Here is a 25,262-nt window from a genome sequence, read left to right on the forward strand (position 1 = left end):
GAGGGGTCCCCAGTTAAAATATGATTATTTTGGGGGGTCCCCAGTTCAAATGGGGTTGCAGCCTTAACATTTTAGGAACCTTTGATGTAACAGGATGTGTGTATTTTCAGAGGTGTAAAGTAATTAAGTACATTTACTCAAGTGCTTTACTTAAGTAACATTTGAAGTATTTTTAAGTAACATTTTGAGGTATTTTTACTTTACTGGAGTATTTCCAATTTTCTGTACTTTTACTTCTACTCCACTACATTTCAGAGGCAAATATTGTACTTTTACTCCACTACAATTATTTGAAAACTTTAGTTACTAGTTACTTGGAGCATTTAGATTATTCTTACAAAACATACGTTAACCACTTCAGCCCTATATTAATTTTGGCCATTTGAAAATAGAAGATCTATAAGCTCAAAATGCGTTGCGATGCGACACATTGTGAGCTTGTAGATCTGCTATTTTCAAAAGATTTTTATACAATTTATACATTTGAAAACTTGTGAAATGGGACATTCTGCATAATGAGTACTTTCTTACTTCTGGTACTTTAAGTACATTTTAATACCAATACTTTTGTACTTTTACACAAGTAAATTTTGAATTCCGGACTTTTACTTGTAACAGAGTATTTATACATTGCAGTATTGATACTTTTACTCAAGTAAAACATGTGAGTACTTTTCCACATTGATGTCATTTCACATAAACTTAATGTAAACATTTTCTCACAGAAAGTCACTTCTCACCTGGAGGCTTTAAGACATTCTGACTCACATTTTACTGTGTTGTCGTCAGGCAGAAACCTTGTATCTCTGACACGTTGTGAGCTTGTAGATCTTTTGACCATTGGCTATTTTAAAATGGTTTTAAAATGATATTAATAAAATAAATGTTTTGGACATACAAGGTTTCCACCCGACAGAGACGATCTTCTGAGGTGTGTGTGTGTGTGTGTGTGTGTGTGTGTGTGTGTGTGTGTGTGTGTGTGTGTGTGTGTGTGTGTGTGTGTGTGTGTGTGTGTGTGTGTGTGTGTGTGTGTGTGTGTGTGTGTGTGTGTGTGTGTGTGTGTGTGTGTGTGTGTGTGTGTGACAGTCAGTCAGTCAGTCAGTCAGTCAGTCAGTCAGTCAGTCAGTCAGTCAGTCAGTCAGTCAGTCAGTCAGTCAGTCAGTCAGTCAGTGAATGATGTGTACTGTGTTGTTTTTCTCATCAGATTTCCATCCTCTCACACTGGACACAAACACAGCACACAGATACCTCTCTCTGTCTGAGAACAACAGAAAGGTGACATGGATGGATCAGGATCAATCATATCCTGAACATCCTGACAGGTTTGATGGAGAGTGTCAGGTTCTGTGTACAGAGGGTCTGACTGGACGCTGTTACTGGGAGGTAGAGTGGAGTGGATGGGTTTCTATAGCAGTGACTTACAGAGGGATCAGCAGGAAAGGAAGTGGTGATGACTGTAGGCTTGGAAACAATGACAAGTCCTGGAGTCTGCTCTGTAGAGATGGTAGTCATGGTAACAGTTACACTGTCAGACACAATAGTAAGCAGACTGTCCTCCCTGTCAGTCCCTCTGACTCCAACAGAGTATCAGTGTATCTGGACTGGCCTGCAGGGACTCTGTCCTTCTATAAAGGGTCCTCTGACTCACTGGCACACCTGTACACCTTCCAGAACACATTCTCTGAACCTCTCTATGCTGGGTTCAGGTTATACTCCTCCTCCTCAGTGTGTCTGTGTGAGCAGAGATAGAGTCTCTATGTGAGGATGACATCATGTCACCATGGTTACTCAACATGTTTGAGTGAGTGCAGGTTGTCATGGTTACCACTGTTGCCAGGATACTTTGAGACTAGCTGAGTCTGACGTCATTGACTCCATATTTGGGCATGAGTGACTCATCATGACATCACGGTGACATCATCATGATGATGTAATAAGCAGCACAGTGACAGTCACACATTAAAGCTCCTGTAGAGTTTTTACCTTTGACCCCTGACCCATAAGACAAGAAGCTCGCAACACATTACATTATGACACACTGTGAGCTTGTAGATCTGCTATTTTCCAATACCAAAGTAATACACGGTTAAAGTGGTTACACTGAGTTTGATGCTATTAATGTATATTTAATCATTTAGCTTAGGACCCCCTGGAACCCCCTCAAGGACCCCCTGGGACCCCCTGGAACCCCCCAAGGACCCCCATCGGCCCCTGGACCCTACTTTGATAACCAGTGGTCTCAAGATCAGTTTAAACACGTTAACCCCCTTTATACATTGGCTATTTGAAAATAGCAGATCTACAAGCTCACAACGCGTTGTAAGCTTGTAGATCTGCTATTTAAAAAAGAAAAATTGGATTTTTTATATATTATTTTTGATAATTGTAACAACACAAATGTTGTTCGGGGGTCCGTGGCACAAATGTGTTCAAATGGGGGTCCCTGACACAAATATGTTCAAATGGGGGTCCCTGACACAAATGTGTTCAAATGGGGGTCCCTGACACAAATATGTTCAAATGGGGGTCCCTGACACAAATGTGTTCAAATGGGGGTCCCTGACACAAATATGTTCAAATGGGGGTCCCTGACACAAATATGTTCAAATGGGGGTCCCTGACACAAATGTGTACAAATGGGGGTCCCTGACACAAATATGTTCAAATGGGGGTCCCTGACACAAATATGTTCAAATGGGGGTCCCTGACACAAATATGTTCAAATGGGGGTCCCTGGCACAAATGTGTTCAAATGGGGGTCCCTGCCACAAATATGATCAAATGGGGGTCCCTGACACAAATATGTTCAAATGGGGGTCACTGCCACAAATGTGTTCAAATGGGGGTCCCTGACACAAATATGTTCAAATGGGGGTCCCTGGCACAAATATGTTCAAATGGGGGTCCCTGGTCAAATCCATATTAATGTCAAACTCTATGGTATTAAATGAGTCATCACCACAGGGAGCTATAGATCTTAGATTAGATTAGATAGAAGTGAACAAACCTCCACTCCATACATTTATAAATATGTATCATAAATACTGTCCATCAACACTGATGATGATGATGATGATGTAAATATCAGTGTCATATTGTGTCTCTTATGATACAAACTCATTTTATGTATATTTGATTTTTGATATTTTTACACAAGAATAGACTGAGGAAAACTGTATATTTGATCATGTAATTCTCACAGTATCAATATAGTTTATTGTATATAAACCTTTATACTTAACCAGTTAACCCCATATACTTTATTGACTGGAGTCCCTCAGGGTTCTGTAATTGGTCCATTCCCCCCCCCCCCCTCTAATATCTAAGATCTACGTCACAAAGCGACACATTGTGAGCAGTGTTCAGTGTTCATTATTTTTATTACATGTTTTTAACTTAGTAGCATCATTTTTGAGCGGTGCAACCGCTCCTATAAGAGGGTTTAGGACCCATCTGTGGTGAAAGTTTTTATTTCCGTCGTGCACTTTTTTCTTTCGCTGTGACGCCATGCTGTGGAAAACACGCCCATAGGCTAAGCTTTGCAGGGTGTGCTGTGATTGGCTAGCGAGACACATGATGAAATTAACTTCAAACTTCGCAGACGCACTGTGATTGGCTAGCGAGGGCATGATGAAATTAATAATAATGTAAAAAATGTAAGCACGTCACTTCGCAGGACGTGCTGTGATTGGCTACCGAGATGCATGATGAAATTAATAACTCATAAATAGCACCGCTCACTTCACACTGGGTGTGATTTTTCAAAGTTTCTCCCCAGTTTAGTCGTCATGCCAATGAATTCCTCCCCACACACATCTCTGTGTTGTCTCCTATTGGCTCACCTGCCAGTGAGGAGCCCCCACCGGCAGGACGTAGGGCCTTCGTCCCACTCCTCCCGCCCCCAGTTGTGTTCACATAGACGTTGGACAAAGCCGGATGCACCACGGTGGATTGTAACCCACAACCTCCGTGGTGGTGGGCAGGGACTTTACCACTGAGCCACCCGAGTGATGTGAGCAGTGTTCATTTTGACAGCAGATTTGACTCATAGTTTGACTCTCATCTTGGACTTTGTCAATCACTCTGGATTCAAACATCTACTAAATGTGTTTATGAACTCAAATCAATCATTGTTTATTCATTGATTCATTATTACATCATTGTTTCCTCACTCATTCCATTATTGTGTTTTCATTGAATATGAATGTGATATTATTCTCATTCTTCACATGTTATTGTATGATCATGTGTAGAAGTATGAATAGTTTAATAAATGTATTCTTGACATGTCGTTGTTCCTGTGTATTAATATTCATAGTGTTGTCATGTCACGACCTCAATGGAAACAAGACCGCAAGGACTTTTTTGGACGGACCTTTTAGACAAAGTGTTATTAACTGTACTTGTGCTGTTTTACATTTCTGCCTGATAAAATATTCAATCAATCAATACAGGTCACTATAGATACAAAGCTTACTACCAACTGTAAACTGTCACACTGATGGATAGACCTACAGAAGCACCCATACATAACAGATCTCTAAATTAATTAGAAATCCTTATTCTGTGCTGTTTAGATTCCTCATTAACACGATACACTGTGCACAATAATCAGAACACATGTGATATGTTATTTTTTCATTTTTCTGCTCACACTCTTAAATGTGTATTTATTGCTTTTGACAAGTACATGGGAATACAGTTGCTATAGGATGTCAAAAGTACTTATTTTTGTTTGTGCCCTTACTACCCCCCACTCCAATCCCATATACAACATGCAACATTCAGACATGTAACATACACTTACATAACTCAAAATAAAAAATACATAATCAATTCATAAGTATTATGATTTCCCTCGCTAACCCTCCCCATGGTACATATGGAGTGTATACAAAAAAGGAAAGTAGGAATCCGTTTTCTTCCTTTAGCATGTATTAACCTAGAGCTTGTCAACGTGTCGATGGTGGTGTTTGCTTTATCTGTCCTGTAACGTCTTTAATTTAGTTATATATTTAATCATAGGGCCCCACACCTGATCGAATTTTCCCGGTGATCCTCTCAGATTAAATTTAATTTTCTCCAAATGTAGGTACATTGTGAGGTCTTTAAGCCATACAGATGCTTTAGGGGCCAGTGGTGATTTCCACTCCAATAGTATCCTTCTTCTTGCTAATAAAGATATAAAGGCAAGATTCTGCTTTATACCCCTTCCAATATGTTGGTGATCTGAACAAGTTCCAAACAACGCCATCTCCATCATTTTTCTGCTCACACTCATTCAAAGATAAAATGTTTATTCATAAACGTGTTCATCCAGCTCTCATTCCACTTCAGTGCATTCATCACACTAGACCAAGAATGAGACATTTATCATATTATATTATATTATTATATACAGTATCATAATCCATCATTACATACTGTATCATAATATATCCTATCATTACATACTGTATCATATTATATCCTATCATTACATACTGTATCATATTATATCCTATCATTACATACTGTATCATATTATATCCATCATTACATACTGTATCATATTATATCCTATCATTACATACTGTATCATATTATATCCTATCATTACATACTGTATCATATTATATCCTATCATTACATACTGTATCATATTATATCCTATCATTACATACTGTATCATTATTTATATGCTTTTACAATGAGAATCATACGTCCAGTTTCTTCATCTTTCTGCCCATGGCCATGCAGCAGGGCTCATCTATGTGTCCGTGGTAAAGACTTAGATTCTCTGTTTTACATAACATTATTGTTCTTATTTTGATCATAAGAACCAATTACTGAATGTCAGTCTCCAGGTTTTCTTCAGAATATGTATGACACTGATTTACTACGACACTATATGACACATTATGAGTCCACTAGTACTAGTGGTTCTCACACCTTTTATTTGCAGGGTCCAAGGCCAAATCCATATGATTTTGGGGGTCCTTGACATGGAAAAGTTGGATCACCACCGAGCAACAAACTGTAAGGATTTGGAAAACAGCAGATCTACAAGCTCATAGTGCGGCACCCGGTGCCGTGCTATGAGCTTGTAGATTATGCTGTTTTTTAATAGCCCAAATACAAGTTAAAATGACACAGATGCGTTCCCGGTCTTAATGGGTTCAGAATACACTTAGCTCTGTCAGGAAACACAACATGTTGGGCGAAAATAGTTAACATAGTGTCACAATCATTTTAACCACTTAGCTTTGGCTATTCAAAAAATAGCAGATATACAAGCTCATAGCACGGCACCGAGTGCTGCGCTATGAGCTTGTAGATCTGCTATTTTTGAAAAATCTAAAATGTGTGCATATCTTTGAATATATATATATATTTAAAGCGAACATTTTTAACTCAAATATTTGCTTCTGGGGGTCCACATTTTCGTTCTTCAAATATTTTCTGCGAGCTTGTAAATCTGCTATTTTTGATAGCCAACAAATACATGGATAAAGTGGTTGTGATTGTGTCATGTCTTTGTTTTGTATCGACTGTGAAAGAATCAATCAATCATTCATCTATATAAAATATATGGTTTTGCACTGCCATCTGCTGGACATTATGGGGATCTGCACGTTTGAACTGCATTAAAATACACAGCAGTTATGTGCTTTAATACAGTGATGGAAGAAGTACTCACAGTTTTTACTCAAGTAAAAGTGTCAATACTGCAGTGTATTGTATTGTATTGTGTAGTGAAATACTCTGTTAAAAGTTATTCTTATTATTATCTAGAGGAATCTCCAAAACTAAGGTTCCTTGTGGCTTTTTATCACTGTCCTATCAGGATATCAATAAAATACTTTTTTGCTAATAAAGTGTTGCTCACTCTAATTTTTTAAGATGTATTTGATGTTACCTATTTTATTTAATAAATTATACATTTCATTCACTAATATATACAAAATATTGTGTCCAAACCCATTCCTTTTTTATTATTAAAAACTCATTTAATAAAATAGCGAGAAAAGCCAATCCACAAGCTTGTGGGCTTGTAGATCTGCTATTTTCACTAACTTGTGCTTTAAGAAACGAGGCATTCTGCCCGATAGCAGCTTTATTCATCTTCTAATTAGACCTATTTGATCTTTGATCTTGTGGGAGAAATGCAGCTTTCAGCTTTGCCCAGCTGATGTCTGCCCACAGAGGAGCAGGTTGGAGTTTAGTGTCTTACTTAAGAACACTCAGACACACTGTTGGAGTCGGGACTTGAACCTGTGACCTTCTGCTCAGTGGTTCTCAAACATTTTGTTGTCAAGGACCCCCACATTGATATGCATTTGGCCACGGACCCCCACGGACACACAAAATAAGTATTACAAAGTTGGCAAGATGTTGGGGACACGTTCACTCTGTGTCAGAGCTGGGAATCAAACTTTCAACTTCCCATTGTGTAGACAGACTCTTGATCCATTGAGCCACTGTGTTACATTGTATGTTAAGCTTCATCAAAAGACAAATGGATAATGACATAAAAGTCAGAGGCATTGTGGTTTCTGAACCTTCAAACATCTAGACAAGCAACACAACAAACCATAGACTAATATGCTGTTGTAAGTTTTTTTTCTTCTTTTTATTGTATCATTGTTTGTTGTTAATCAAAGCAGAATGAAGACTGTGATGAAGCAAGGCAGCAGGCAGCACAGTGTGTTGAAGCTCTGTCTACATGATCCAGAGGGTCGAGGGTTCAAATCCCACCCAGCTCTTTACTCTGAAGCTTTCCCCATCAGGTCCAGTCCATCGTCTTTCATGAACATTCAAACATCTAAACGAGCAATAGCACAACAATTATACAAAAACATTTTAACTGCATATCTTTATATGCATTTTGTTTCATCATTAAATGTATGTTAGGACACTGTCTACATCAGGGGTCTTCAACAGGGGGTCCGGGACCCCTAGGGGGTCCTCAGAGCTACTATAGGGGGTCCACCAAATCTTTGTGTGATAAGATTTAGTTTATTTTACATTAACCACTTGAACCCTAGAATTCCTTTTCTGAGGGGAACATTAGCCGAAAATAGCAGATCTACAAGCTCTCAACGCCTCACGCTGCGAGGCGTTGAGGGCCCGGCTTGTAGATCTGCTATTTTTTTTGGCAAAGAGGCTATAGGTGTAGAGGGAAAAAAGAGCAGACTAAGTAAAAAATAACATTAATTCTGAAACACAATTTTATACAATATCACTGGAAGACTCTGGGTGAGAGCATTTTATGGGAGTGGGGTCTCACATTTTAAATAAAGCACCATTATGTTAAGGACAATGGGTTGTGATTTAAAAATGTATATATATTATTATGTGTAAATCTTCTTAAGTTTGTGCGTAATGACAAAAACATCTAAAAGTCACCTTTGGACAGAGACTACAAGGAGTGGAGCAGTCCAAATGTCCCATAATGTCCTATTTTAACCTAGTGGTATGTCCCATCCACCCGTGTCATTTAGCATTGATCTCTTTTCTCTCTGCCCGCTTTTACAGTCAGTTTGAATATTACTTTTATCTGAACTGAATTCTGTGAAGAAAAAAAACACTGCATTGTTTTGGGCTTATGCTTGATATGTTCGTTAGTTGTAATATAATATATATATATATATATATTATATATATATATATATATATATATATATATATATATATATATATATATATATATATATATATTTGTGTCAACTAACAAGCAGTGGTGTAAAGTAACTAAGTACATTTACTTAAGTACTGTGGTGACCCAACATCGAAAGTCATCGAGACACATTCTGCCAACAAAGAGGGCTTGTCCCTTTAAGAGCGGGGGTTAAGGGATATAGTGACTTCCGGTTCCGGGTGAAGTTTGTTGTTGTTATGGCTGATCGCAGTGAATGAATGTATGTATAGATATATATCTATGTACAGTATGGATACTAGTGCTCACTGTGAAGTTATAGTCTCCTGTTTCCTCCTCCATGTTGGTGACTGTGTGTAAAGGAACATGATAAAACCATAGAGGATCAAACACTGTTTCCTCCTCCATGTTGGTGACTCTGTGTAAAGGAACATGATAATAAAGGAACATGATAAAACCATAGAGGATAAAACACGCTCATGTTGGTGACTCTGTGTAAAGGAACATGATAAAACCATAGAGGATAAAACACGCTCATGAGAGGAATAACGCAGAATGTAACCAAACACTTCCATAGTGGCGGCGTTGGACGCTTCAACGACGTCACGAGCGATGACGCTGTTGGAGGAGGAGCCACCGGCAGCCGGCAAGTACGTATCCATGGTTACCATGACGCTCTCTGTCACAAGAGTCATGGAACTCTCACATGTACATAAACGTTCACATTTCAAATATAAAGTGCTGACCTCTGAGCCACGGATGTTACAAGTTGAAATGTAATGTATCAACTTGTAACAAAGTGTAATTAAGTACAATGTTGAGGTATTTGTACTTGACTTGAGTATTTACAATTTCCAATACTTTTACTTCTACTCCATTACATCTCAGAGGCAAATATTGTACTTTTACTCCACTACAACTATTTGAAAACTTCAGTTACTAGTTACTTTTCAGATATAAATTATGTTATCATAAAACATACATTAACCACTTCAGCCCTATTTTATACCTAGACTATTTGAAAATAGCCGATCTACAAGCTCACAACGCTTCGCATCGCGACGCGTTGTCAGCTTGTAGATCTGCTATTTTCAAATATTTTAGTGCTTTTACTTTGGTACTTTAAGTACATTTTGATGCCAATACTTTTGTACTTTTACTCAAGTAAATTTTGAATTCTGGACTTTTACTTGTAACAAAGTATTTCTATATTGCAGTAGGCCTATTGGTATTTTTACTTAAGTAAAGCATTTGAGTACTTTTTCCACCACTGCTATTCAAGCTTAATATTTATGAAGATTCGTCAGTGTCTCCTTTTATTAATTTAACTCTGAGAGTGTACAAGTGGAACCGTAAGGGTTCTGGGTCTGTTCCCCAGACCTAGAACCAATACATTATTTAATATTATTATAGGTCTGTTCCCCAGACCTAGAACCAATACATTATTTAATATTATTATAGGTCTGTTCCCCAGACCTAGAACCAATACATTATTTAATATTATTATAGATCTGTTCCCCAGACCTATAACCAATACATTATTTAATATTATTATAGGTCTGTTCCCCAGACCTATAACCAATACATTATTTAATATTATTATAGATCTATAATAAACGTTAAGATTTCAAATATAAAGTGCTGACCTCATGGCCACAGATGTTATAATTATGTACGGGTCCTCAGAAGTACCCGCATGTTCCGTATTGTTCATTAAAAAGCATTTTAATCCGATTGGTGGCCATTTTCACATAGAGTTATAATGTATCGGAGTGCAATACACACGTAGTTGAAAGCATATGGAGAAAATACGGAGAAAAATTGACACCTATCGGATTAAAATGCTTTTTATTGAACAATACGGAAGATATGGGTACTTCTGAGGGCCCGTACATAATTGTAATATCCGTGGCCATGAGGTAAACACTTTATATTTGAAATCTGAACGTTTATGTAGATATACAAGAGATAAATGGAGAAAGTGCAAACACCAGGTTGAAGTTCATCCATGACTGTCAGGATATGACGGTCATGTTTCAGGGCTATTCCACTGGGCTGCATTGGTCCCGTTTATTTTATTAAAGTTAGACGTTCGTTTACGCTGGTATTTTATGTAGTTAAGATTAATAATAAACTCACCTTGATGTTGATCCAAATTACAACCCAAATTACAATTATGCAATGTTATTTCAGCTCATTTCACCTTGTTATTAAATGAGCTTGTAGATCTGCTATTTTTTGAAAAATCATGAACAGTTGGGCAAATCTTTGAATATATATATTTTTGAAAGCGAACAACTTTGCTTCTGGGGGTCCCTAGAACATTTTTTTTTAGATGGGGGACCGTGGCCACACAAATCATTTTGGGGGTCCTTGACATGAAAAAGTTTTAGAACGGCTGATGTATATATTTTGTTTCAAGCCCCCCCCCCCAGAAGCAAGGATTTGAGTTAAACATTTTTGCTTTTAGAAATATATATTGAAAGATGTGCTTACATTTTCACGAATAAAAAAATAAATAGCAGATGCGCTATGAGCTTGTATATCTGCTATTTTTCAATAGCCAAATAAATCTAAAATGACACAGATTAGTTTCCCGGTCTGATGTTGACACTGTTTTCTAAATGACCACAAACCAAGTATTACAGTACCAGCTGATGTATTGCAATAGGCCTTCTGATAGTAAAAATGAATACGTTTGTGTTGTAGGGCTAATGTATTGGCTTACATTAAACCATGTGGGTTAACAAGATTTTGTGTCAAGGCACACATGTGATTGATTGATTGATGTAGTTTATTTAGAAAGACATGAGAATAGTACATGACAGTACACACGTAAGACGCGCGAACGCTGGAAGCGAACGCAGCTCGAATATATTGTGTATTTACGGACTTGTGTGTGTGTGTGTGTGTGTGTGTGTGTGTGTGTGTGTGTGTGTGTGTGTGTGTGTGTGTGTGTGTTGCAGGCTGTGTCTAAATTCCTGCACTCTGGCGCCCTCTGGCCCTCTACTAGGCAGTGCATGAACACAGAGACACACACGGAGACACACACGGAGACACACACTCACAACCCAAGCAGAGTTACATAGTAAGCTCCACTTGGTCGGAGGCGCGGCTTCTTCCGCGTTTGCAATAACAGTACATGGAAGTACAAATTCACAATACAAGGTCTACTAAACTGGAACTCTCATTAAGCACTAAGCTTGTTTAAGATGAGATCCCCATGCACACAAATCATGATGACATATAAGTGGCAGACAGATATACACACTACTATACAGAATGTCATACAATCAGCTTTCAGGTTACTGGTATGAAGAGAGGAATAAAATATATATATATATATACAAAAGAGGAAAATGAAGGAGGGGGGGGGGGGGGTAGGGGGGGTAGGTTAAGACTTAGACAGGGGGCATTTTCGAATTGCAGCCTCCTGAAGGTGTATCTTTAGGGTAGTTTTGAAAGTGAGTAGGGTTTTACACTCCTTTACTCCTTTTGGTAGGGCATTCCACATTTTTGATGAATAGCTTGAGAACGAGTTCATTCCCTTAGTTGAGCCAAATCTGGGTTGAACATGATTTGTGGAGCTGCCTCTGGTGTTATGATCATGGACTGCATTAACATTTTGGAAGTATTTTGACAAATACTATATTTGACAAATGTATAACATGACTCTGCCAGATGGGGGCGGTATTGACTTTAAAATACAGCTAGTCTTTTTTTGTTTTTGTTTTTTAGGATTTAGAATGTGTCTCTAGTGGGAAATGAGTGCTGATATAGATAATAATAATTCATAAATAGTTTTATATATTGCATAATGTGTGCTGCCTTGTCAAATACATGATACAAGCACACCTGGATTCTCTCACACTGTTTTGGGAACCATTGCATTAGACTGTGCAGGTTTCAAGGATGTTTTACTACCTTTAAATTCATGACAATCCCTGACACTTCATCTATTTTTTTAACACTACAGAAGATGTATGTACTGAATTTTGTTTTATTGCAACAATTATTTGCAGTGATATTGCAGCACATTAATTTGGACCTTTTCTTTTCTTTTCCCATCTTCAGGATCACGTACCACTTTCCAGACGAGCAGAATTGGAGAAGGAAGACTCAGTCCATTACAGCCAAGTAATTAGGCACAATTTATGTACAGTGACTACAGCACCTCATCACTCTTAAGATAATGTCATCTTATTGGGCTAAAAGACGTAAAGTCAACAAATTAGTGAGAGAGACAGAGCAGGATATCCTCATTGAATATAATGTAACTGCTGCTGCTAATGCAAATACAATCCTTCACTGTTTAGAGAGCACAACTCCTGTCACAACCTCTTCTGAGTGCCTGCTAGATGCTTTACCAACTACATCAGATTTGCCAATAAACCGACCACTAATTATCAGTGATCAGAGTGAAAATATCAACTCCAAAACCTCAAAGGCTTCACCACATTTTCATTTTGAAAGTATAGATGGGGCTGACAAGATTGAATCTGAAAATGACTCTGACAGTGATGAACATAATGAAGATTTACTCATGATAAGTTTAACATATTGGGCAACATCCTATTCAGTCTCTCTGGTTGCACTATCCTCTTTGCTGTCCATCTTGAAGATATTTCACCCCTCCCTTCCCAAAGATGGAAGAACATTGCTTGGAACGCAAAAACATGTGCCTACCACTAAAACTGAAGGGAGAGAGTACTATCACGTTGGTATAGTTAAAGAGTACTATCACGTTGGTATAGTTAAAGAGTACTATCACGTTGGTATAGTAAAAGAGTACTATCACGTTGGTATAGTAAAAGAGTACTATCACGTTGGTATAGTAAAAGAGTACTATCACGTTGGTATAGTAAAAGAGTACTATCACGTTGGTATAGTAAAAGAGTACTATCACGTTGGTATAGTTAAAGAGTACTATCACGTTGGTATAGTAAAAGAGTACTATCACGTTGGTATAGTAAAAGAGTACTATCACGTTGGTATAGTAAAAGAGTACTATCACGTTGGTATAGTAAAAGAGTACTATCACGTTGGTATAGTAAAAGAGTACTATCACGTTGGTATAGTAAAAGAGTACTATCACGTTGGTATAGTAAAAGAGTACTATCACGTTGGTATAGTAAAAGAGTACTATCACGTTGGTATAGTAAAAGAGTACTATCACGTTGGTATAGTAAAAGAGTACTATCACGTTGGTATAGTAATAGAGTACTATCACGTTGGTATAGTAAAAGAGTACTATCACGTTGGTATAGTAAAAGAGTACTATCACGTTGGTATAGTAAAAGAGTACTATCACGTTGGTATAGTAAAAGAGTACTATCACGTTGGTATAGTAAAAGAGTACTATCACGTTGGTATAGTAAAAGAGTACTATCACGTTGGTATAGTAAAAGAGTACTATCACGTTGGTATAGTAAAAGAGTACTATCACGTTGGTATAGTAAAAGAGTACTATCACGTTGGTATAGTAAAAGAGTACTATCACGTTGGTATAGTAAAAGAGTACTATCACGTTGGTATAGTAAAAGAGTACTATCACGTTGGTATAGTTAAAGAGTACTATCACGTTGGTATAGTAAAAGAGTACTATCACGTTGGTATAGTAAAAGAGTACTATCACGTTGGTATAGTTAAAGAGTACTATCACGTTGGTATAGTTAAAGAGTACTATCACGTTGGTATAGTTAAAGAGTACTATCACGTTGGTATAGTAATAGAGTACTATCACGTTGGTATAGTAAAAGAGTACTATCACGTTGGTATAGTAAAAGAGTACTATCACGTTGGTATAGTAAAAGAGTACTATCACGTTGGTATAGTAAAAGAGTACTATCACGTTGATATAGTAAAAGAGTACTATCACGTTGGTATAGTAAAGAGTACTATCATGTTGGTATAGTAAAAGAGTACTATCACGTTGGTATAGTAAAAGAGTACTATCACGTTGGTATAGTAAAGAGTACTATCACGTTGGTATAGTAAAAGAGTACTATCACGTTGGTATAGTAAAAGAGTACTATCACGTTGGTATAGTAATAGAGTACTATCACGTTGGTATAGTAAAGAGTACTATCACGTTGGTATAGTAAAGAGTACTATCACGTTGGTATAGTAAAAGAGTACTATCACGTTGGTATAGTAAAGAGTACTATCACGTTGGTATAGTAAAGAGTACTATCACGTTGGTATAGTAAAAGAGTACTATCACGTTGGTATAGTAAAAGAGGTTCTTTCACGTTTGTCATGTTTGAGTTTACCAGCATCTCTGACTACCTGTACACTTATTTTACAGTTATTTTTCCTATAGATTTAGAGTAGCCAATTATTTTTTACCCCTTTTTCTCCCCAATTTAGTCGTTAAGCCAATTAATTCCTCTCCTCACACATGTCTGTGTTGTCACTGCTGTCGTATCCTACTGACTCACCTGCCAGTGAGGAGCCTCCACCAGGAGGACGTAGAGCCTTCGTCCTACTCCTCCCGCCCAACACTCCCCGCTGACAGGTGCCCCCCCCCCCCCCCCCCAGCCCGTAGGAGTAGGTGCAATGACCGATATCACCCCCCCATTATTACCTGTGGTGAGTAATCTGTGCAACACATACAGTATGTATACATCTAGGAAGCTCACAATGTGACACATTAGGAGCTTGTAGATCAGCTATTTTTGCAGAACGTTTGCTTATTTTCAAGCATGTTCACCTACATGACCAGAATAGGGATGTCACGGTTAACTCTTTCAGTGCCAAGAGTATTTTCATAAAGTACTCCCCCAGTGCCAGCAATTTGCGTTTTTTTTAATTTTTTAATTTTTCATTCAAATAAATGATCTGATTGGGGTTTTAAACCCATAATACAGTTCTACCAGTAGAGAGCAATAAATCGACACATTGATGATCTCGCTGGCTCACTCGCCCCCTCCCAAACAGGCTCACGTCATATCCGGTCATAACCGGATGTTGACATTTTTGACAATCGTTGATCGGGCTAAATTACGATGTGATACACGACTACGATGACTGATCGTCACCCAGACCAAAGAGAGTAGACGTGGACCTCTCCGTTTGTTTTTTATACCGTGTGAAAAACCGTGACTTTCCCTATTCTGGCCAAAAATGATCGCGGGAAAAAAATTTGAACCGGAAACGGAATCTGCGTCATGAAACCGGAACCCAATGAGTCTGAAGGAGTCAGGAAGCGAAAGTGATCATGAAAAATAAACAGTATAGCGCGACCACAGTCAAAAGTAAAAACTCGGGATTTCTCTTGCTGGCACTGAGGGTACTCGGGAAAAACTCGGGATATCTCGGGGCGTGGCACTGAGAGAGTTAATTTACAGTACAATTACATTTGTAACAAACTAAACCAAGTATTCTATATGTTTTGCTTCAACACTGGACTGTCATGTTAATGGTCATTTTCCCTGTGCTCTTTTGAGACCTTTGATGAAGCTAAGCGACGAGAGACCAAGTACACCTCAACAATGTGTCCAACCTCCCACATAGAACCTGAGGACGAAGGAGAACTACGGCAGAAAAGAAGATCCAGGTATAGTGATCACTCTTTTCTTTCTCTTTTCTCTCTCCCCTCAGCGTGGCCCTGACAGGGCCTGCTGTCTAGGGTTAGTCTGTACCTCTCTCCTTATTTCTATCACCATGCCATCACACCAATCACAGCTCAGCTTATGCTACCACATGGATTCAGCTAACCACACAGCTCAGCTGACATTGGCTCATGATAACGGCTTGCCTCATGCTAGACCAATCACAGATCAGCTCACACTAGGGTGTTGGAGCAGCATTGGTGATGTGTAGGTATTGTTCAAGGTATCATTTATTGAATACTTTGTTAACAATTTGCAACTAGTACAGCGGTACAACTACACAAGTAATGCTAAAAGTATAACACAAAAAGGCCTGATGTCTTGTTTCCATTGTGGTCCTATGTATTCAGACTGTAGACGTGGTTAATTAACATAGTATGACTACATTCTGTATATTGTATTCTTTAGGCCAAATCCCCAGTATGAGCACTCAGACTCTGATGACCAATCGAGTGACGATGTTAAAAGAAGACGGTTTGCCAAACCACCTGAAGTGGGTTTCCCAGGTATTGACACAATGCAATGCATTTATTTTATATAGGCACTCTTGGAACTGGACAATATAAAGCCCTGTGATCACTGTGACACAGTTAAAAACTAATTACATATGTCTGACTTTGTACCAACAAAAAACTGACCATTTGATTACAACACCGGGCTTGTGCATTGGTTGCAGTCAGCTTATATAGTTTTAGCCCAAAATAAATACATTGTGAATGACATTATGCCAACTAAATTATGTTGTAGGAGAGACACCAACATCCAGCAAGCCTCGAACTGTGCGGTCCCCAGACCAGGAAATGAATGGTATGTTGCTATCAATCAGGGATTCCGTTAGCCGGTATTTGCCGGCCATTGACCGGTAAAAGTTTTAATTGGCCGGTAATTATAAACACCACCGCCCACCGTGGCCGGTTGGGAAAATGGTGTTATTAGGCTATTTTAGCTGCCTATTGTTAATATTATTATTTGGATAAAGTAGTTGGCTACAACTACAAACAACCATTAAAATCATAATAATTTAAAGTTTTTATCATGATCTGACTGTGGTTTAATTCCCGACAGCCTGCTCTGCTGCTGCTGCGCACTGCAGTAGTAGATTCGCCTATTCGTTGTACTATGGTGTCGCTCATTGAAAATATCAGAGCTACAAGCTCACAGCTCGTTGCAACGCGCCGCGTTGTGAGCTTGTATGTGTGCTATTTTTGATATGCCACAAAACAGCTGATAGACACAGCTGTGTCTCCTCCTCATCAGCCAGCGTGGTTCGCTCGCGTGTGTTGATAAACAGAACCGGGATTTTCCGAGGTGATAGAATCTGAACCAAACCGGACCCAATTGTCGATAAAGGGACCCGAACACGTGTGGGTCGTGGATATTATGCAAGCACAGTGACTGTCTGTCTGCATTGGATAAAGTGGTGAAAGTTGGGCGACGGTGTCTCGCATGGAAAGGCTCTGCCGCAGCTCGCCCCAAAACACCCTCCCCCCCATTTTTCAGGCGGACCAGCGGTTCTTGTATTCTTGTATTTGTTTTACTGAGGATAAGGGTAGAAATAGGTTTAGGATTAGGTATAGTTTTACTGAGGTTAAGATTAGGAATAAGGTTAGGTTTAGGCATAGTTTACTGATGTTTAGGAATACCAGTCGAATACAGCCGGATTTTCCCCGGGGCGACTGTGTTTTTGGGCGAGCGGGTGGTATTTGTTGCGCAGCAGTTCACTCATGCCCACTTTATTCATTTCATTTTTGGCAAGCGACATCTCTGCATGATATATCAGATCATATAATTTAGTTATCTATAAAAACAGGAACAGATTGCATCTGTGATAAAGTGGAAAGAAGCGCAGCTCTAAAGTAACATGGTGTAATGATCAGTTGGGTGCATGTATGCAGTGCAAACGCGCATGTGACGTTAATTATAATATATGGCCGGTAAATTTATTCTTTGGCCGGTAAAATGTAATCCTGCCGGCCATGGTGGCCGGCCCAAAAAATGCCTAGCGGAAACCCTGCTATCAATGCTAAAACATCAACTGGATAACTGTTTAAACACAATTTGCAGTATCTTCAATTCTCACACTGGCTGGTTTACCTTTTTAGATTCATTGAATGGCAGCTTTGGCTATTTAAACAATTTGCTGTCTCCTGATCCAAATAACAGTAAGTGAACCCATATTATCATGTGTGTTTGTTCTTGTGAGGAGCGAGCTGGCATCATGCATGCAACAGAAGACATGTTATCTAAATTAAAATGTGTTGCATTTCAGATATAATACCAAGATCAACTCCAGCTCACTACAAAACTCCACCCTCACAACTTGCAAGGAATGTTATGTCACAATAATAAGTATGTGTAGTAGAACACCATGCTTTTAGATGGAGCACTCTGTATACATTTAGTCACAACTTGTTTTCCATTGGCCCTTTGTAGATCTGCTTACTGGCACCTATGGCAACTACCTGTAATCACCACCTGAGCAAGTTCATAATGGTGAGTTATCAAACAGTCAGCAGTCACATAACATAATATTCTGTATGTATATATATATGTTTAAACATCTGTGTTGTGTCATGTGTGTTTTATCACATTATCTTTATGACGTTTCTGATGAAAGTGTAAATTAGGACGGTGCCTTTAGCTTTCATCCCTTTATTTTATCCCTGGGTCAGAGCAATGCATTACATCTAGGGATCAGCTGAAAGGAAATCAATCATTTCCTTACATGGGCGGTTACAATAGTGTCATATGCTAATAACTTCACTGGCTTGTGCATTTCCTACTGTGTGTTTCAGCTGGGATGTCAGGATGTGGTGCTGCCCGTTACCACCAGCTCCAGGCCCCACAGCGAGCAAGTACAAGTACTGGTATGATACCCTACTGTTTCACTGCACTAACGTTTAGAGAGACGGGGACACAGAACTCAGTGAATACTATTTGACATATTAATAGGACTTACAATGCAGATGTTGTGTTCAGACATGCTGTGGTAGTTGACAACAATATGCTGCAACATCAGGTTGTGTTGCTACTCCCAAACTATAGAGCAGGGGTCTTCAACGTTTTCAGGCCAAGGACCCCCTAGCTGAGAGAGAGATGAAGCAGGGACCCCCTACTCTATATTGTATAAAATTGTGTTTCAGATTTTTTTTTTTTTTTTACTTAGTCTGCTCTTTTTTACCTCTACACCTATAGCCTCTTTGCCAAAAATAGCCGATCTACAAGCTCTCAACGCCTCGCAACGCCTCTCAGAAAAGGAATTCTATAGGGTTGTGGTTAATGTAAAGAAACTAAATCCTATCACACAAATATTTGACGGACCCCCTATAGTAGCTCTGAGGACCCCCTGTTGAAGACCCCTAACATAGAGTACAGAAGTCCTGACGTCACTCGTTCATCCCCTGGGTCCTAAAGTCATTTCTCTATGGAGAATAACATTGGGTCATCTTAGAATCGTCTCATATAAGAATTGTGGTCCAAAAATAAACAAACTGTCTCTACGATATTGTCAGGGGAGAGAGAGAGAGAGAGAGAGAGAGAGAGAGAGAGAGAGAGAGAGAGAGAGAGAGAGAGAGAGAGAGAGAGAGAGAGAGAGAGAGAGAGAGAGAGAGAGAGAGAGAGAGAGAGAGAGAGAGAGAGAGAGAGAGAGAGAGAGAGAGAGAGAGAGAGAGAGAGAGAGAGAGAGAGAGAGAGATCTCCACAGATCCAAGACTCCAGCCACAGTGCATTACAGGTACGATATACAATATAATGATGTACCCATAGCATTGTATCATTACAGGTACATATGTTACCATAGCATTGTATCATTACATGTACATATGTTACCATAGCATTGTATCATTACAGGTACAGATGTTATCCATAGCATTGTATCATTACAGGTACAGATGTTATCCATAGCATTGTATCATTACAGGTACAGATGTTATCCATAGCATTGTATCATTACAGGTACAGATGTTATCCATAGCATTGTATCATTACAGGTACAGATGTTACCATAGCATTGTATCATTACAGGTACAGATGTTATCCATAGCATTGTATCATTACAGGTACAGATGTTACCATAGCATTGTATCATTACAGGTACAGATGTTACCATAGCATTGTATCATTACAGGTACAGATGTTATCCATAGCATTACTATGGGTGTTTTGACATGTGTCATTGTATGTTGTAGTCACAGTACTTTGTGGAACCTCAACATAATTGTATTTTGCTTCTTGTACCTGCATGAGGAAGTGATGAATCCTCCTATAATTCTACAAAGTTCTGTGCGTCTGTCTGTCGTGTCTGTCTGTCTGTCTGTCTGTCTGTCTGTCTGTCTGTCTGTCTGTCTGTCTGTCTGTCTGTCTGTCTGTCTGTCTGTCTGTCTGTCGGTCTGGGCGTGCGTCCCCAACAACTCTTCTGTCCAGTTCTCCTCAGTGTCTGGAGCAATTGCTCTGCATTTGCACACAGCCATTGACCATTACCATGTGCACGGAACACCGGAGCCCGTTTTCCGCTTTCCCCAAATGTCAGCTGTTTATTAGCGTTTTGGTGTTCGCTGGCTCCCGGGTTGCCAAATCATGTGCGTGCAACAAGCGCCGGTGTTGCCACATCCGTGAAACAAGCGGGACCATGATGCACTTTGGGTGCTCATATCCCCCCCGACGGGTATGGTCTAGTAAAACTTAATGTTTTCTGTTGCTTCCAGCCGCTCCATGCCGGACATCGACAGCCTGATGCAGGAGTGGCCCCCCCAGCTGGAGGAGCTGCTGGGGCCCGTGGGTCTGCCGGGGGCCAACCTGGACTGCAAGCTGAAGGACTACGTGGACGTGGTGTGTGGTCTGCTGGACGTCCCCGTCTACAAGAACCCAGTCCAGTCTCTGCGCGTCCTGTTCACCCTGTACCAGGAGTTTAAGAACTCCCACCACTTCAAACACACTGTCACACCTGTTCACCCTCTACCAGGAGTTTAAGAACTCTCCTTCACCATTTCAAACACACTGTCACACCTGTTCACCCTCTACCAGGAGTTTAAGAACTCTCCTTCACCATTTCAAACACACTGGCCCTCATTTATCAATGGAGCGTAAAAACGGCTTATTTTTTGCCCGTAGGCCAACGTCCAAGTGGCATTTATCAAGCGATCCTATACAGCCAATCCTAGCGTACATTTGAGTCACGGGCTGCGGTGAAGCCACGTTAAATTGAGAGATAGCAGGCAAGTCAGTAATAATAATGTGAACGTTTATGGAGTGATCATTGATGAATGAATTATAAACATTAATGGATGAAGGCAGGTGTGTGTTGGAGTGTAAATGTCCGATCTCCCGCGGTGGCCCAAATGAATCCACAGCATGAAGAATAACCTCTGCTGGTCAAAGGTTTGGAGCGTCGGGTTTATATCCTCAACCCAGGATATATATGTAAATCTGCTATTTTCAAATAGCCAATGCAGCCAGATCTGCAATCTTATCTGAATGGCTGTTAAAGCAGTTTGTTTAAATTAGTTAATAAAATGTTATATTTTATAGCCAACGTCAACAACTGCCTCCGACCTGTCATGAGATCTGAGCGGGCCGAATGCTAAAGTCAAAGTCAGGATATATTGATAAATACACCGCGTTGATAAATGAGGGCCATCTTGTTCAAGCAAAACGTTTCAGAAACTATCAAACGTTTTAGCAATCTTTCTGGGAACACTCACGCATCACATGGACTTCACTACGTCCTGAGAGTATAATAATCTTATATCTTTACTCACGCATCACATGGACTTCACTACGTCCTGAGAGTATAATAATCTTAAATCTTTACTCACATATCACATGGACTTCACTACGTCCTGAGAGTATAATGATCTTATATCTTTACTCACGCATCACATGGACTTCACTACGTCCTGAGAGTATAATGATATTATATCTTTACTTACACATCACATGGACTTCACTACTTCCTGAGAGTATAATAATCTTATATCTTTACTCACACATCACATGGACTTCACTACGTCCTGAGAGTATAATAATCTTATATCTTTACTCACACATCACATGGACTTCACTACGTCCTGAGAGTATAATAATCTTAAATCTTTCCGTGTGGTTGTATATTTTCTGTTCGATGTTTTTGTTTGATTGATTGAATACTTATTTAACAATTTGCAAAAAGTACAGCGGTACAGTTATACAATGATGCTAAAAGGATAACACAAAAAGCTCAGAGGGCTTGTTTCCATTGTGGTCCTGTGTATTCAGTTCATCAAGACATATAAAGACACACAAAACTATATGATCAATACTGTGAGCAATAAAGGTATATTTACAGAAACAAACAGTGGGGGTGATATCTTTTGACAAGCTAGAAGACTGCTCTAGGTCCAGTTGCAACAACTTGCAAGCAGTGGTGGAAAAAGTTCTCACTTTTTTTACTTGAGTAAAAGTATCAATACTGCAATCTGGAAATACTCTGTTACAAGTACAGAATTCAAAATTTGCTTAAAAGTACAAAAGTATTGGTATCAAAATGTGCTTAAAGTACCAAAAGTAGAAAGTACTCATTATGCAGAATATGTCCCATTTCAGGTTTCAAATGTATACAAATCTTTTTGAAAATAGCAGATCTACAAGCTCACAATTGTGAGCTTGTAGATCTAGATACTTTATAGATTTTAAATCTATAAAGTAACTAGTAACTAAAGTTGTCCAATAATTGTAGTGGAGTAAAAGTATTATATTTGCTGCTGAGATGTAATGGATTAGAAGTAAAAGTATTGTAAATTGGACAAGTGCACTTTTATGGCGGTTTTCAAGGAGGGTACTCAGGGTCACACTTTGTGATGTCTAGTGGTGGTACTGTGGGACATTCCACATTTTGGTGGCATAATAGTAGAATGAATTCATCCCCATGCATGTTTGCGCCAAATCTGGGGGGAATGAGATCTGTGGAGCTTCCTCTGGTGGTGTGCCCGTGGGCATTTCTCACTCTTTTGAAGTAGTTTGACAGGTACACGGGTACTCTGGTCCCTTAAGTATCCTGAAGGCCACAACAAACTCTTACAACATCTAACACATGAACCTTTCGCTGTGTTTAAAACACAAGAACCAAATAAACTAGGCTAGCCTATGTATAAAATAGTGTTTTAAAATATAATAATTTATATCTGCAAAGTAACTAACTAAAGTTGTCAAATAATTGTAGTGGAGTAAAAGTACAATATTTGCCTCTGTAGTGGAGTAGAAGTAAAAGTACTGAATATTTTAAATACTCCAGTAACAGTCATGACAGACTGGAAAACTGCTGTTTGGATGAGCAGACACTACATGTGTCTGGAGATTATTATGGATCTATAAATCAGTTGTTCTCAAACTTTTTCATATCAAGGACCCCCAAATTAATGTATGCATTTGGCCACGGACCCCCATCTGAAAATATGTTGTGCCAGGGACCCCCAGAAGAGAAGATTTATGTTAAGAGATTAACATTATTCAAACATTTTCGAGATTTTTCAAAACATTTCAAAAGATCTACAAGCTCACAGCGCGACACGAAGTGACGCGCTGTGAGCTTGTATATCTGATATTTTTGAATATCCAAAGTATAAAACGTGGCTTTTGTGGCTTATTGACTCCACACAGGGTAGTTTAGTGTTGATGACTGAAAGAAAGGAGTCTGGGGATCAATTCACTCTGCAGGTTGAAGATCCGGTCACAAAAACGGAAACGGAAATGGTGCGTCCGTGTAAGGTGAACGTGTTCAACATACCAGATCCAGTAGCCGGATGTGAATACGGGTTTAAATTGGACGCAGGCGCACCACTGCTGCTTGATTTGAAAAGTTTGTTTTGCGACGCGACACTGTGCTCTGTAGAAGGTAAGCTGATGTTTGATTTATATCAACATGACACGTTTTTATCCACCAATATTTAACACTATTATTCTTTAAGCATTCGAGGTGTTCTAGGACTGTGAATTAGTATGACACCAAACATGGACAAATAGGCCTATGTGAAATATTGTGTTTTATAACCGAGGGAGAAAATGCATCAAACTAGTCATTTTTATCGAGTCTTGACTTTACCTCATAGATATAATATGCAAATGTCTAAATCGATTAAATTCATCTATTATAGTCTTGATCCAAGGCTATCATCAAACAAACATTTGTTCCAAATGATCGCAACTAAATTGTCACCTAAAGTTTAAATCTTAAACCACTCTCACTGTGAGGGGGTTTGTAGATCTAACCCCGCCATATATACATTAATGTGCGTTGATAAATCTATTTAAACTTTGGATCAAGACGGTCAGGGATTGTATTTATGATGATCGAGTCTGATGTTTGTTGGTAGTTTTAAACGGCTCATAAATCCCCATAAATGAACCCAATCCAACACATAAAGTGTTTCAACCCAAAGACACTGATGTTACCCGTTCATACGGGTCGGTTGTGTTCCGTAATATCGCGTACAATTTTAATAAAGCCGTGTTTTAATCCCGTGTGTCGGAACGCCGTTCTATTTCCACATTTACATGGAGTGTAATACCTGTGTTCACCTGCTGCAACAGCGCCACTTTCCAAAATAGTTTGTAGTTCTGTGTTTAAGGCTCGTGCGTCTACATTTATGTATACATTGTAAATATAAAGTGATTATCTTAAAGCTACATATGTTATCCGTACATACGGGGTGTTGGTGTTCAGTTAATATTCAGTATAGTTTAATAAATACGTGTTTTAATCCAGTCTGTGGATGAACGTCATTGTATTAACAGGACTTCATGGGGTGTAATACCGGCGTTCACCTGCTGCAACAGCGCCGCTTACAACCCATACAGTGATGTTCAGACAGACCAGATTGAAACATTTATTCATTGAATAATACGGAATATTATTGAACATAAAGAGTCCGTATGGTGGGATAACATCTGTAGCTTTGGGATGAACACTTTATATTTACATTTTGAATTGAATGCATACATTTATGGAGATGTAGTTTGAGACTTTAACATGGAACTAA

At 39.0% G+C, this 25,262-nt stretch overlaps 3 protein-coding genes across 18 annotated transcripts in view; all 3 read left to right on the top strand.

Moving 5' to 3' along the window:
• LOC308094996 (NACHT, LRR and PYD domains-containing protein 3-like) overlaps positions 1–4,281 on the top strand; it is a 569,186-nt gene extending 564,905 nt beyond the window's left edge. For all 10 annotated transcript variants that reach the window (XM_080441836.1, XM_080441845.1, XM_080441837.1 and 7 more), the window contains one exon: positions 1,205–4,281. In XM_080441836.1, coding sequence (XP_080297962.1) covers positions 1,205–1,749 — 545 coding nt within the window. In that variant the 3' untranslated portion in view covers positions 1,750–4,281. The remainder of the gene's footprint in view (positions 1–1,204) is intronic.
• Positions 4,282–9,147: 4,866 nt separating this feature from the next.
• On the top strand, positions 9,148–21,075 carry LOC308095034 (uncharacterized protein). 7 transcript variants are annotated; one of them, XR_013934016.1, is made up of 11 exons: positions 9,148–9,288; positions 12,713–12,775; positions 16,087–16,196; positions 16,660–16,757; positions 16,999–17,058; positions 18,354–18,413; positions 18,521–18,576; positions 18,683–18,744; positions 19,047–19,118; positions 19,955–19,984; positions 20,955–21,057. XR_013934016.1 is itself a non-coding variant. In XM_080441949.1 (9 exons), exons 1-8 carry the CDS (start codon positions 9,175–9,177, stop codon positions 18,728–18,730), a joined length of 609 nt encoding a protein of 202 aa, XP_080298075.1. In that variant the 5' UTR covers positions 9,148–9,174; the 3' UTR covers positions 18,731–18,744; positions 20,955–21,048. The 7 variants fall into 7 exon arrangements, 1 of the variants encoding a protein (XP_080298075.1); XR_013934012.1 differs by lacking the exon at positions 19,955–19,984 and having other exon boundaries at positions 18,521–18,600; positions 18,685–18,744; positions 20,955–21,075; XR_013934013.1 differs by lacking the exon at positions 19,955–19,984 and having other exon boundaries at positions 20,955–21,075.
• On the top strand, positions 20,827–22,715 carry LOC308095045 (intraflagellar transport protein 46 homolog). Its single transcript, XM_080441967.1, has one exon. It carries the CDS (start codon positions 20,935–20,937, stop codon positions 21,217–21,219), a length of 285 nt encoding a protein of 94 aa, XP_080298093.1. The 5' UTR covers positions 20,827–20,934; the 3' UTR covers positions 21,220–22,715.
• The last annotated feature ends 2,547 nt before the right edge of the window (positions 22,716–25,262 follow it).

The sequence above is a fragment of the Gymnoscopelus braueri genome (assembly GCF_963280865.1).
Source record: "Gymnoscopelus braueri genome assembly, chromosome: 11".
Lineage (NCBI taxonomy): Eukaryota > Metazoa > Chordata > Actinopteri > Myctophiformes > Myctophidae > Gymnoscopelus > Gymnoscopelus braueri.

What these genes read in the sequence shown, in the direction of transcription:
- LOC308095034 (XM_080441949.1), top strand. Translation starts at nt 9,175, where the DNA reads ATGAGAGGAATAACGCAGAATGTAACCAAACACTTCCATAGTGGCGGC. An exon ending in CGGCAGAAAAGAAGATCCAG is followed by an intron (nt 16,197 to 16,659) that starts GTATAGTGATCA and finishes TGTATTCTTTAG; the next exon opens with GCCAAATCCCCAGTATGAGC. An exon ending in CCCAGACCAGGAAATGAATG is followed by an intron (nt 17,059 to 18,353) that starts GTATGTTGCTAT and finishes TTACCTTTTTAG; the next exon opens with ATTCATTGAATGGCAGCTTT.
- LOC308095045 (XM_080441967.1), top strand. Translation starts at nt 20,935, where the DNA reads ATGTTTTCTGTTGCTTCCAGCCGCTCCATGCCGGACATCGACAGCCTG.